The sequence below is a fragment of the Lathyrus oleraceus genome, chromosome 1, assembly GCF_024323335.1.
Source record: "Lathyrus oleraceus cultivar Zhongwan6 chromosome 1, CAAS_Psat_ZW6_1.0, whole genome shotgun sequence".
In the NCBI taxonomy this organism is placed as follows: Eukaryota; Viridiplantae; Streptophyta; class Magnoliopsida; order Fabales; family Fabaceae; genus Lathyrus; species Lathyrus oleraceus.
In genome coordinates this window covers 187,344,768-187,358,983 of record NC_066579.1, presented here as the reverse complement: position 1 = coordinate 187,358,983, position 14,216 = coordinate 187,344,768, and the positions used below count along the sequence as shown (strand labels likewise).

General features: G+C 34.9%; 1 protein-coding gene across 1 annotated transcript; it reads left to right on the top strand.

The window, feature by feature from the left end:
• The first annotated feature begins 1,619 nt into the window (after positions 1-1,619).
• On the top strand, positions 1,620-7,358 carry LOC127126758 (uncharacterized). The gene is made up of 14 exons (XM_051055751.1): positions 1,620-2,325; positions 3,218-3,339; positions 3,435-3,523; positions 3,604-3,639; positions 3,762-3,855; positions 3,931-4,047; positions 4,156-4,717; positions 4,808-4,880; positions 5,162-5,278; positions 5,373-5,938; positions 6,267-6,402; positions 6,484-6,552; positions 6,664-6,789; positions 6,884-7,358. Exons 1-14 carry the CDS (start codon positions 2,108-2,110, stop codon positions 6,995-6,997), a joined length of 2,439 nt encoding a protein of 812 aa, XP_050911708.1. The 5' UTR covers positions 1,620-2,107; the 3' UTR covers positions 6,998-7,358.
• Positions 7,359-14,216: the final 6,858 nt, after the last annotated feature.

Here is a 14,216-nt window from a genome sequence, read left to right as displayed (position 1 = left end):
TTAATTATACACCACACTATTACTTCATTCATATCACAAGGCATATTATTTGGTTTGTTTAGTTGAATTATTTATTCAACACTAAATGATTCTGACTATTGTTATTGGTCATTAGGGTTAGTGATTGAGAGAAAGTGAGATGGAGTTCTTATATTTAGAGGGAGTCCTAAGTAGAAATACACTGATGGTAGAATTAAGAAGAGTGGAATTGAGCAAGGAACTGTTCATCTAAGACGCTTTGTACTAATTCTATTAAAAAGTGAATTTCCTTTCTTGGATATATTTCCGTCCAGACATATGTGTTATTTACACCGAACTGGATTACGAATTTTCTTGTGTTATTTTATGTTTTTTTTACTTTGATTCTTCGTTGCTGCCATATTGTATTATAATTGATTTAACAAGTTGGACAAGTTGTCTCATACGGTCTAACATCTATTCCCTGAGGAATAAAGTTTCAAGAATTGAGTGTTGAGAAAGGTCGAGTTCAGTTGCATTATGATAGGGAGAATTCCACTTATTTAGTAAACAATCAAGTTTATCGTGCCAAGACTAAGTATATAGATATAACATTCACAAGATCAGAGAGTGACTTGCTTCTAGACAAATATTACTTGAAAATGTTCATACTTTAGAGAATGAAGTTGACACGTTGAACAAATCAGTCATCAATGTCACGTTTAAGCATTGCTTGAACTTGTTATATGTTTTTTAGTGTAAAGCAAAAAATGTGCCTCCTTAGTTACAAGGAAGTGATCGTCATGCATGGAGTCTTCGTAAGAGTTTGATATTCGTCAAAGTAAAGATTGTTGAGTATGACTCACATAAAGACAAAGAGAAACATAATAAAAACACAAAAACACAAAAATTTAACATGGAAATTTCAAACGTGCGTTAAACCTAATTATTTGTTGTGGATAGATACCGCCACTGCAGTACATTTCAAAGATATTATTGTATTTAAATTAATAATAAATTTAAATATTAATTCATAATATTGTGAAAGACTAATCCATTCCATTAGACCAATTTTTTTATTTAAACACATTATTTTGTTTTTACCCATGACAAAATTGCACACTTTTAATTTTCATCTATAAAGCATGGACTTCTCTAGGAGTAGGCGTATCGGAGTGTCTGACACGCGTCGATGTCCGACACTTGTATAACACTCATAGGATACTTGTTGAAAAATTAAAGAAGTATCGAAAAAGTCAGATAAGTGTCCATTAAAAATGATTTTTGCTTTGTTTCGACACTCTTCGAATCAATGGTTGACACTTGAATGACACTCATAACACATATGTCAAACAATTCATACTAGTGTTTCAAACAAATATTTTTCTTTGCTTCAACACACTTTTATAAATATTTTGAACAAATCTCACACATATTTAAAATGATTAAATATGTATTTAAGTAATGTTATTAATAAATAATTAAAGATATTAATTTTAATTAAAATATTTTTAATATTTTTAATAATAGATGAATAAATAAAGCTCAAATACTTTCTGTATATAAAGGTGACAATGTTCTATGTTTCAATGTTATAGATGTCGAATTATCCCTATCGTATCGTGTCTCGGTGTTCATGTTGAAGTCAATGCTAGATAGATTTTATTAATATTTTTATTCAATAGAATCTTTATTAGTGACTTTACCAAAAGGATTCCAAGTATGAAAGAGAAAAAGATGTTAGTTTGATGGAAGAAAAACCCAGATTTGGTGTCACACCACACTACCACACCACAATACCAAAAGTAAAAAAGGAAAAACTTTTTTTTTTTTCCTTCTTTTTCATTTTGCCTTTTCAAAAATCACTTCATAAAAAATCACCAACCATTTAACGTCCATTAGTTATTCATACTATATATAGGACATAGATGTGAGAGATTCACAAACAACAACAAAGTCATTCCCTTGTCAAATCCCTTACAAGTTTTGTTTTTGACATTGGTTCTTGTTATTGTTGATGTTTTTCTTGAATACCCATTTCTTATAATCTTGTAAATTTTCCTCAGAATCATTTTCTCAACGATTTCTTATACTTTTTTGGTGTTTTTGTTTCTGGGTTCTTAATAAAGGACCAAACTTTTTTGATGTTATGGAACAGAAACATGTTTTTTTGTCAGCATTGAGTGTTGGTGTTGGATTAGGTGTTGGACTTGGATTGAGTTCAGGACAAGCTGTTCAGAAATGGGTTGGTGGGAATCGTGATTTTGGGGAGGTTTCTGGGGACCAAATTGTTGAAGAGCTTAAGAGACTTTTGGTTGATGGAAAAGATAGCAAAGTTACATTTGATGAGTTTCCTTATTACTTAAGGTAATTTTTAAAGTTTTTTTTTGTGTGTAGGTTTTAATGTTGATAATAATAATATTATAATGTTTTTGTGGCCATTTTTTTACCCTTTTGATTGAGATAGAAACATGGTTGGAATTTATGTTTATGTTTATAGAATATAATGAACCTATGTTATAGTATATTTTGTTTCTTAATGATGTTTGAGACATGGATCTATTCATGTTATAATTGTAAATTTCATGTTTGAGACTTTCAATTTCATGTTTTTGTGTATTAATGATGTCTTGGGAAATGACCCCTGGTAATCCAGAGTTCGATCAGGAGGTAATTGAAGTCTGACTAAGGATTGTTTCAATCAAGATTTTCGAACTCGAGTTCTCCTGAGCGATTTGTCTTTAACTCAAGCTTAATCATTTGATTTGAGTTTGAGTTGACATAACTTTGGTTAGAATTGAATCCCCCAGTCGGATTTTTGCCGCATTCACACTGTCAACCTGTTACTAACCGTCTGAACTTGATCGCACGACCCATAGAAAACATCTTTGATTTTCCCAAAATTACCAGATGTCTGATCAAGATCGGATGGCCAGATACGACTGAATGTGTGAATGCAGAGTGATTTGACCGTAGAAATTCAGGGTTCGCATATGTAGGGTCATAAGCAAAAACACGACTCATAAAAAAACATCTTTGATTTTCCCAAAATTACCAGTTTTAAATCAGATGTCTGATCAAAATCGGATGGCCAGATACGACTGAATGTGTGAATGCAGAGTGATTTGCCGGTAGAAATTCAGGGTTCGCATATGTAGGGTCATAAGCGGGAATGATATTAGAACTTCACCTTGTTCATAGATGTAAAAAAGTGCCGGTTTGCGATTTTCTTATGTTTTGTTTCATATGGAATTTACAGCGAAAGGACTCGAGTTTTGTTGACGAGCGCTGCATATGTTCATTTAAAACATCTTAACTTTTCCAAGCATACAAGGAACCTCTCACCAGCAAGCCGGGCTATTTTACTCTCTGGTCCAGCAGGTATACACAATAGTTTATTCCTATCGTGCATAAACTTTTTTTCTTCGGTTTTCGATTCGTTTTTTACTAATACTTGTTACTTTTTAAATTTATAGAACTTTATCAGCAAATGCTTGCAAAAGCTTTAGCACATTACTTTGAATCGAAGTTGCTATTGTTAGATGTAACTGATTTCTCCGTGAAGGTAATTTTTTATTATCGCTTATCGTTTTATTCACTATGACCAGGTCGTATATTCATACGTTTTGTGTTTTTGTTGTACAGTTGCAGAGCAGATTTGGATATCCGAGAAAAGAACCAGTAAGTCGAACTTGCGAATCGTTAGCTTCGTTGCGCATATGCTTCAAAAAAAGAACAACTGCAGAAATTTAGCTTTTTTGCTTGGCGAGAATTTTGCGACTCATTTGTTTCTTCTAATACAGTGTTTCAGAAGGTCGATATCCGAGGTGACTTTGGAGCGAATGTCTGGTTTATTTGGTTCCTTTTCAACGCTGTCTTCGACCGGCGAAACTCGAGGTACTAAAGGAAGTAACATTGAAGTTTTTTAGAACTATGTCTTCATTTTAATTTTATTGATAATATCTTTTGAAGGAACTCTGCATCAACAAAGCGGTGAAAGTTCGAATAATCTTCCAAGGCTTCGGAGGAATGCCTCTGCCATGTCTGATCTAAGTAGCACTTCTTCCCAAAGTGGTTCATTAAATCCAGGTTTGCTCACACAAGTGATCGATTTCAACATCTAATTTTTTCGCTAATGCACGAAATTTCATCGTTGCTATGTAATATTATGCTAACTTGTTTGAATCGTGTTTTCAGCTCCTCTACGACGCACAAGTAGCTTGTGTTATGACGAAAGACTCTTCGTGCAATCACTTTACAAGGTTTTGGTTTCTATCTCGGGAACCGATTCCGTAATTTTATATATAAGGGATGTTGAGAAGCTTCTTCTAAAATCACCGAGGTTATATAATTTACTACAAAAAATGATAAAGAAAATATCAGGCTCGGTGTTGATACTCGGTTCCCAAATATTAGATTTAGAAGACGAATGCAAAGAAATCGACGAGAGGATCACTAGCTTATTCCCTTACAACATCGAGATCAAAGCACCTGAAGACGAAACTCATCTCGGTAGCTGGAAAGGCCAACTCGAAGAGGACATGAAAGTAATTAAGTTTCAAGATACTCGAAACCACATCGCCGAAGTACTCACTGAAAACGACATTGATTGCGACGACTTGAATTCTATATGCCATGCAGATACTATGATACTTAGTAATTATATAGAAGAAATCGTTGTGTCTGCAATTTCTTACCATTTGATGAATACCAAAGAACCAGAATACCGAAACGGAAAGCTTGTAATCTCATCCAATAGGTAAAATCTTTGTTAACGATTGTTCAAGAAATTATTTCTATTCTACGATAAGATTTTCTTGTTACTGATCTTGAATGTCGATGCGAACAGTTTGTCCCATGGATTGAGTCTTTTCCAAGAAGGAAAGAGTAGTGGAAATTTGAAGACTAATGATTCTAATAAGGTATGTTTGTTTATATCTAGTTTCGAAAAACTGTTTTTAACGGTTTTTTCCGTATTTTATCTACCAAATATACAATGGTCATGATTCCTGGTATATCGAACTTCTACCGTGTTTTGGTTCACCATTTTCCGTTTTGACCTCCGTTGCAACAACCTCTGTAGCACCGACACCTCTGAAAAATGCCGTGTCAGTGTCGGTGTCTGATGTGTCATTGTTGGTGTCGTGTTTCCGGTGTCCGTGCTTCATATAGTTGTTTATCATTTGGTTTTCTTTAATGTTAGGAAAATGCTGTTAAAGATATTATTGCTGGTACGAAAGCACCTGAGAACAAGAGTGAGACAGAGAAATCGATCCCGGTAACGAAAAAAGAAGGCGAAAATTCTACCCCTGCAAAAGCTGTATGATCAAATTTTCTCAACACCTAAACATTTATAGTGCTTCGTAGTTCTTACCAATCGTTTGTGTAACTATAAATTAATCGTATGCTTGCAGGAAGTTCCTGACAACGAGTTCGAGAAGCGAATTAGACCCGAGGTTATCCCTCCAAATGAGATAGGAGTTACATTCACAGATATCGGCGCATTGGATGAGATAAAAGAGTCACTTCAAGAACTCGTCATGCTTCCCCTTAGAAGACCGGACCTTTTCAAAGGCGGGCTTCTAAAGCCATGTAGAGGTATATTACTTTTTGGGCCACCCGGTACCGGAAAAACAATGCTAGCAAAGGCGATTGCGAATGAAGCAGGAGCAAGTTTCATTAACGTCTCAATGTCCACCATCACTTCGAAATGGTTCGGAGAAGACGAAAAGAATGTCCGAGCTTTGTTCACGCTAGCGGCTAAGGTTGCTCCGACTATTATATTCGTTGATGAAGTTGATAGCATGCTCGGTCAACGAACTAGAGTCGGAGAACACGAGGCCATGAGGAAGATTAAAAACGAATTCATGACACATTGGGATGGACTATTGTCCGGACCGAATGAACAAATTCTCGTTCTTGCTGCTACCAACAGACCTTTTGATCTCGATGAAGCAATTATAAGACGGTTCGAACGCAGGTAGGACCACATCTTTGTCTCAACTATTGGAAAAAGATAGCGACACAGACACAATTTATATCGATGAACAACTCGGTGGACCTAAAAAAACTCAAAAATTCATAATTAACAAACATTCCATCAATTTTTTATTGAGAAAGAAAAAAAGGAATCTAAATTATTTTATCCATTCATTTATTTAATTTATCTTTATGAGTTGTTCACTCTGATTTTGCACATGGATCCATCAGAAAACAGATCTTTTATAATTTTTTACTATTTAAGATAAATTATTATTGATGTTTCTGATTTGTGAATTATATTTCTATAATTTTTTAATGTTGAGCAGGATCATGGTTGGTCTTCCATCTGTCGAGAATCGGGAAATGATCCTAAAAACTCTTCTGTCGAAGGAAAAACACGAAAACTTAGACTTCAAAGAACTAGCAATCATGACAGAAGGATTTAGCGGAAGTGATCTTAAGGTAAAACTTTTTCGACAGAGCGATTACTTTTACTTCGTATTTTTTATCGGATAAAATTAAATTCTAATTTTCTGTAAACAGAATTTGTGCATCACCGCAGCTTATCGACCGGTTAGGGAGTTAATACAGCAAGAGAGAAAGAAGGAAATGGTATTTTACTTCAAATTTTTTCATAATGTTAAGATTCATATATCTGATATAATGTAAAAATTTAGTACGAGACGAAGAACTTAATGAGTATATTTTGAATAATTATATCAGGAAAAGAAGAAAAAAGAGACCGAAAATGTAAGTTCCGAAGATGCTTCGAAAAATAACGATAGCGAAGAACGAGAAATTATCTTGAGGCCTTTAAGCATGGAAGACGTGAAACAAGCTAAGAATCAGGTAGGATGAACTAGATAGCGTAGTTTCCAGTAGTTATATGTTTCATATGTGTGTATTTATTTACCGATTATCGACGATGTATGTTTATATACAGGTGGCTGCAAGTTTTGCGTCAGAAGGATCGGTCATGGGCGAGCTAAAGCAATGGAATGAATTGTACGGAGAAGGCGGTTCAAGGAAGAAACAACAGCTCACATACTTTCTCTAGAGTTTGGAATTCGTTCTCTAATACAATCGAAGGAAAGTCCTTTCACCAGAGATCTTAAATCCAAGGCATGCTCTTCAAGTGTTCTGAAGATTTTATCATTTAAGAGAACAAGTTCGGGTGTGCACAAGTGCGTGCGCACGGTTGGATTGGTTACAAGCATATTGGCACTTGTATTAGAAGATTATTAGTTTTCTGTTATGTGAGGTTTTGGAAGATGTAATTGTTGTTTAGGAAGTAGGAATGTTGTATACCAAAGCTTTCTAGATATGTTGTATTATATATGATTAGTATTTTTGAGATAGTAGAATTTTGTATATTGATTTGTGTAGCTGAAGTGGTTAAAGTTTGGGGCTATTATTCATGTGGATTTTCATAGATTGCATAAAATTGTCAATTTATCTGTTTTCTTTTTGGTTAGCCAAAGTATGATAGATTATAATTGCTGCAAGAGGGTAATAATATGCAGAAACAAAATGATAAAGACAAATAGAGTGTTTGTTATTGATAGATAGAAGTGAAATTCTGGTATCAGATATGAGGTGTCGAAGGTAATGTCACGACACTAATATCTGAACAATACAAACAGGATAAAAGATAAAGAACAGTAATGCAAGAGACACAAGTAATTGTTAATTCAGTTTGGTGCAAACTCACCTACGTCTGGGGGCTACCAAGCCAGGAAAGAAATCCACTAAACAGAATCAGTTCAAAAACTCTCAGTAAACAACTTCAAGTTACAGTCTTTTCACCTAATCTCTACCCGTGTGACTTCTACATAAGAACTCTTAGATATGAGATCCTACTCACTCCCCCTCAATCACAGCAGTGATATAAAACAAGAATTATAATGAAAAGAAGACACTCTTCAAAGACACATACTTGATCTTACTTAAAAGCTTCAATCAAGTAAACACACACTCATGCTTCAAAGCTTAGAGTGGACAAATTACAACTCAAAAATCAGTCCAATTCAATCATCTATGGATGAATTTAATGGCTTACAATTCACACGACCACACAAGACTAAAACCCTTATTCTCTCTCAATATTTCGTTCGTTATTTCTTGTGTATAAAACCAGGTTTTCCATGTCCTTTATATAGAAGCAATTGGCTGAGCTTGGACATCATAAAACCCTAACACTATTTTCCATTCATATCTTCTCATGACAGCTGATTATATCTCGTTGGAAAATAAGTCAATCTGGTTGTAATTACTGATTGAATGCGCGTCTAATCAACTCTTCAATCATACATAGATTAGCATTAAAAACGCAATCACATAATACATAACATTCAGACTGAATGTTCTGTATACAGATGTCATGACATCGGGTCTGACATCTCAGTTAAAACCCTGCATATTCACATTTTAAACATCCTGCAGGCACATGTTATCTTATGTCAAGACAACACTTGTGACACCTTGTGAACATTCTAGATTTTACCAAAATTGCTGCCAACACATAGAACCAACAAGAAGAAAAATGGAATGAAGGAAACAACTCTTCCTTCTATTTCCTAAGAGGAGAGAGAGAGAGAGAGAGAGAGAGAGAGAGAGAGAGAGAGAGAGAGAGAGAGAGAGAGAGAGAGAGAGAGAGAGAGAGAGAGAGAGAGAGAGAGCCCAATTTTGACCCTAAGATCCCTCATGCTATCTCATCATATGCATTGACTTTTAGGATCACACCTTGACATCCTCCTTACCCCTTATTCATTGGGTTTGCATTGAGAGAGATCACCAAACACTTTTGATTCAATCATACTTTGTTTTACATTATTTACTAACCAAAATACCAAAAATATGTCTATGTATAGCTTTGTTCCTTTTGTAGGTAGTGTGTGCATCCACTAATGCCTCATCAAGCTCATATATAGGGTTTGAGACCCTCAATACAAGGAGATCAATAAGGAGATGGTTCACATTGATTCTAGACATCATATATGGGTCAACATGATCTTCATTTTTCATTTTTATCAAGAATTCATTAAGAGTTTGAAGCATGTCTGCCTTGGAAGCCCTAATTCATCTGGGTATCTTGTGTGACTTCCTCAGCAAGTTTCTTTAGCAACTGATCAAATATTTCAATGGATACTTCATATTACATCATATTATACATATATGATCCTCCATGAGTCCCAAAGATTAAGAGAACTTCAAGTTTGCAAGTTGGTTCATGGTGGTTGACTAGAGAAAGTCAACTAGTCAAAACTGGGGTTCCCTAGACCCTATCTCCTACAATTTTTGTCATATGAAAATGATTCAAAGAGAAAAGTTACTCTTTATGACATTACAAATAACTTTCATGTTTAGGTCAAGAGCTAGTTTTTCTTGGAAAATCATTTTTTATGGTGAAAGATTATAGGTCATTTTGTCTGTGCCCTAGTTAGAAGGTCAACTTCCAAGGACCATAACTTTCTCAATTTTTATGCGATGAAGGTCATCCAAGTTTCATGATCAATTTCAAGATATCCTCTCCATCTTTGTCTCTTTGAGGAACTTCAAACTCAACTTGCAAGGGCATGTTACAAGAGGAAACATTATAGGTCATTTTGGGCCATTACCATTGAACAAGAGATTTTCCTCAACTTCTGAAATGCATAACGCATTCATTCCAAATCCAAATTAGGTCATATTTGTGACCAAATTGAAGAGGTTTGAAAGATCTCCCTTTGGTGAAGAAACGTTTTCCATTTGAAGCCCATAGCAAAAGTTATTCAAGGTGGAAGAAGTGAACATTTGACTTGGGACTTAGAAAAATTTCAATTATGTTTGATTTCCCAAACTTCCACCTCAAAATTCATCATGATACACGCTTCAAATGGAAAAGTGTTTAACATGAAAGTTGTTCCCCTTGATCTCACCTTTCCAAAAGGTCCAAGATCACTTCACTTGGCCAAGAATTGGATGACTTGTGCATGGCTTTTCTTCAAGGTTCTATTTATCTCATGATCACATTTCAATTTCAAATGCATGGCTACATGACACACTTTCAACATTGCTCATGATGAAATTTGGACCTGATTACATCATTTCATGGGCCTATCACACACCCATGCAACCATGCAAGTGAAGATTGCTATTTTTGACATTTTAATGGAAGGGTGTGGAAACCAATTGCATTGCCTATAAATACAACCCCTTCTGCTCAGAATTGGGGACACCTTGCCCAAACTTTGATCCTGCAACCATAACCCTCACCATTAGAGGATAAACTTGAAGGTTTTCAATTGAAAATCGAGTTTCAATTTCACTTCTATTTTGAATTTGAAACTCCAAGAATCCAAACCCTTTCTTGATCCAATTCACTTCCTGCAAGCATCTGAAGTCAAGCCAAGACCAATTGGAAGCAAGACCAAGCAAGATTCAAGCTCCCTCGAAGGTGATTTTTTAGAAACTTCATCTCTTTGATTCTCTCTCAATTCTTCACCATTCTCTTTGATTTTTGGTTGGCTGAAGTCCTACTAATGTAGGCAACAAGATTGAGTTGCTTTGAGGTCAAATCGAAGCAACTCAGTTCATGATCCTCAAAATTCAAATCCTTGTATCTTTTGATATACTTGGAATTGGAGAAAATTGAGGCCAAATTCGAGCTCCTGATCATTTGTTCTTTGAGATAGTGTCTTTGGTTTTCTTTTTCCATTGAGATGAAGGTGGACCAATCCAGTGAGGTTCACCGGAGAAGATGACCGGAGCCCTAGCTCCGGTGGTGTGTTGGCACGCCTCCTGACCATCCGATCATGTTTGAATGTTTTAATCTAAGCCATTCCTTTGAATTACCACGCGTGTACACGCGTTGACTGAGGTGTTGGATGGAAGTGCGCGCTTGGCCATCAGATCTTCCACCTTAATTAATGAGGGAGATCTGATGGCCCTTGTTTTTTCTAATTTCTTTTTATTTTATGATTTTTCATTTAATTGCCTTATTTTATTTAATTCATAGAAATATCATTTTTAATCCAAAAAATATGGACCTTTCATCCAAAATCTTTAAATATTTTTGTCTTCCATATTCTGAATTAAAATTATTTTTTGGATTAAGTTTGATAGTTTTCATGAATTAAATGTTTTTTTTGCATATTTTTAATTATTTAAAAATATTTCTGACTTTTTAAAAATCATGAATTTTTTTGTCTAAGGTCCTTTGACCTTGTTTTACCTAGGATAAATCTCTTGGCCATTTATTTGGTGTTTTGAAGGGATTTTAGGTTTTGACCAAATTAAAATATATTTTAATTCACTTTTAATTGGATTTTTAATTGATTAAATGTTCAAAAATATTGTTGAGCCATTTTTATGGTCTTGTGATGTTTGACTTTCTATTTGGGCCTTGGTCAAGGTTGATTTGACTTTTGTTGAATCAATACCATTGGATTTAGGGGATTGATGAAATGTACATTTCATCTCCCAAAATGAACGAATGGTTTTGATTTGATGAAAATCCTCCCTTGGTCAATTTGTGTTTCTATCTTCCCCTCTCTCTTCATCTTCATCCCTATTCTTTCCCATTCCCTCATTTGACCAATGAAATCTCTAATGTCTAAAGGCTAATTGATTCATCAATGACCTTATGTCAGATGAATCAATACAAGTATGACTGAGATAGGTCCCTCCCTCTTGATATTTTCTTTTAGTGTATGGTATGTTTTAGGAGTTTGGTTCTTCATACCAAATCTCTAACATGCATTAACACCTAAATTTTTATTGCCCAACCTCAGATAGTTGTGACTTCCACATAAGTCCAATTACGATTGCTTAACATAGAGCTAAATTTGAACCATAAGGCATAGCATTCTAGTAACTAAAATTGTAAGTCTCCCATTCTTCATGGCATTGTTTAGAGACTTGACCTTTTTTCCTTTCATGGGAGCTAGTGGCTTACTTGTTGAATTATCCAAGTTGGATCCCTTCTCATGGAAGATGTATTATTTTAAAGATTCATATTTGTGAATGAATGGTTGAGTGTTCTCCAAAGAATGACTTAAGTAATTAAAAAAACACTACTGACACTACTAACACTACTAACACTTAACTAACATTTGACTAACTCTTGCTAAATGTTTTTTTACTTTCAAGTCATTTACTTTATGCAATTTAAATTTCAGTCATTTATCATTCATTGCCATTTACATTTCATATAACTTGTTTATGTTTATGTCATTTTCACTTTGCTCATTTGAGTCATATCTTGTGATTGTATATATTTGTTTGTGTGTTTTGGTTTTGTTTGTCGTCTTAGGACTTTAAAATACCTAATAATAACAAAAACCTTAAAAAACATCTGGTGGACTGTTGAACTTAATCTGAACTTTTGGACTTAGGATTAGGCAACATTCCTTGTGAAAAAAGGAATTGGCCAATGCCAACATTTTGAGACCAAGCTATTGTGAACTGAGCCTTCATATGGTGCAAGCCTTGGGATTTGTTTGAATCCATCTGCTACCCTAACTTTGTACTTAGTTGTCATTTTGATCTTGTGTCTCATGCTTTATTCTGAGTTAATCAAGGAATATTTCATTTGATGCACTGGAAGACAAAGAAGACTGTTATTTATGGGAATTGCTTGCTTGGATATGTATATCTTTATTTGATGCCTTGATCTTCATGATGTCTGGATAATGTTCATTGCTTATTGATTATTGCTTGATTAAAGTCCAAGAGAAAATGGGTTTCTATATGACATTCTTGTCTGTTGGATTGCATCCCATTGGTCAGATCTTTTCAACTCTTAACTTTTAATTTTGTGCTTAGGATAGCCTCTTCATCTCCTCCCACTTCTTAAATTTCAAAATCTCTCCCTCCTTTTCAAAACCTTTTTTGCTTGTGATTTCAAACTTAGACATTGTTTAATGATTAGAAACTTCGGCCTTATGCCACTGAATTTTCAAACTCTTTCTTAAATCAAATTTGTAAATAAACTTAACCATATTAACTTAAATTTCAAAAAGACAAAAAGGACTAACAACTTCATTCAAAATTTTGGGCCCTTTGTGCCTTTTTCTTATTAAACTTTTGTTAAAAGCAATTCACCAACTTTGAAATTTTTATCACGAACTACGAGGTTTTGATCCCTCATTTTTATGTTGGTACGTAGGCACAAGACCGAAGGTCTTGTCAAACACAAAAATATAATCAATGAATTCTTTTCTCATCCCCACACTCTATTTTTGTCAAACATCTTTTATACCAAAAACACATACACACATAAAGAAGGGCTCCCTAGGAGTACCTGACACTTTGGGGGCTAACACCTTCCCTCTGTGTAACCAACCCCCTTACCTGTAATCTCTAGAATTTTATTAGTTTTAATTTGAAAACTTCTTATCTTTGGGGTTTTGTTCGTACTTTTCCATTTTCCTTTGGAAATAATAAAAGCGCGGTGGTGATTATGATTTTATTGATGTCAAGTTTATCCATAGCTTGATGGTCATGAATTTACTGCTACAGAAATTAAGTGGCGACTCTGCTGGGGAGTAGTCCTCAGTGGGTTTAGCCTACTTCTTTATGTGTATATATTTGTATATTTGATGTTTGTGTATTTATTTGTGTGATATAATCTGTCTGTTATGCTTGGTGATCTCTGAGTGGTGAGATAAGTTCTAACCCAAACTTGAGTGCATTTATGATAGGAGGATGGTATAGTCATGTTCAACTTGTGTGGAGTAGTCCTTAACAAGTTGGCTTGAGACCCATCTACTCAGTGGAAACCCTTTTGAAGTTACTAATGTTACACAAGTCATTTGTGGATAGGCATTACTTTCTCTGATTTGGGGTCCGAGAAGCTGAGGACCGTATAACATTTAACCCAACTTGGCCTATTTAGGACGTAGTGCGGAGACTGTTCAGGTGTAGACCTGATAACAGTTATTATGCGATACTACACTTAGACGAGTTTCTCTTGAGAATATTATGGGTTGATGAGTTAGTCATCCTAACCTATCATATCCGATAGATAGGATTAAGACTCTAGGAACTTTTTAGAACATGATCTGCAGGTTTTTATCCTTAGTACACTCCTTTGGGTTGGTTCTTAACATGACTCCATGCTCGTGACTCACAACAAACCATTTGATTCTTGGTTGATCCGATCAAGTCTTTATCAATATCAATGGAACTTGGGTGTTGATAAGGTGAAAACCATAATCCACCAAAATGGATGATTGATCTTGATGATGACTTGATCCATCCCTTGACCTTTGTTTGTGTTGCCTTGTGTGTGATTG

What these genes read in the sequence shown, in the direction of transcription:
- LOC127126758 (XM_051055751.1), top strand. Translation starts at nt 2,108, where the DNA reads ATGGAACAGAAACATGTTTTTTTGTCAGCATTGAGTGTTGGTGTTGGA. An exon ending in GAGTTTCCTTATTACTTAAG is followed by an intron (nt 2,326 to 3,217) that starts GTAATTTTTAAA and finishes TGGAATTTACAG; the next exon opens with CGAAAGGACTCGAGTTTTGT. An exon ending in ATTCTACCCCTGCAAAAGCT is followed by an intron (nt 5,279 to 5,372) that starts GTATGATCAAAT and finishes GTATGCTTGCAG; the next exon opens with GAAGTTCCTGACAACGAGTT.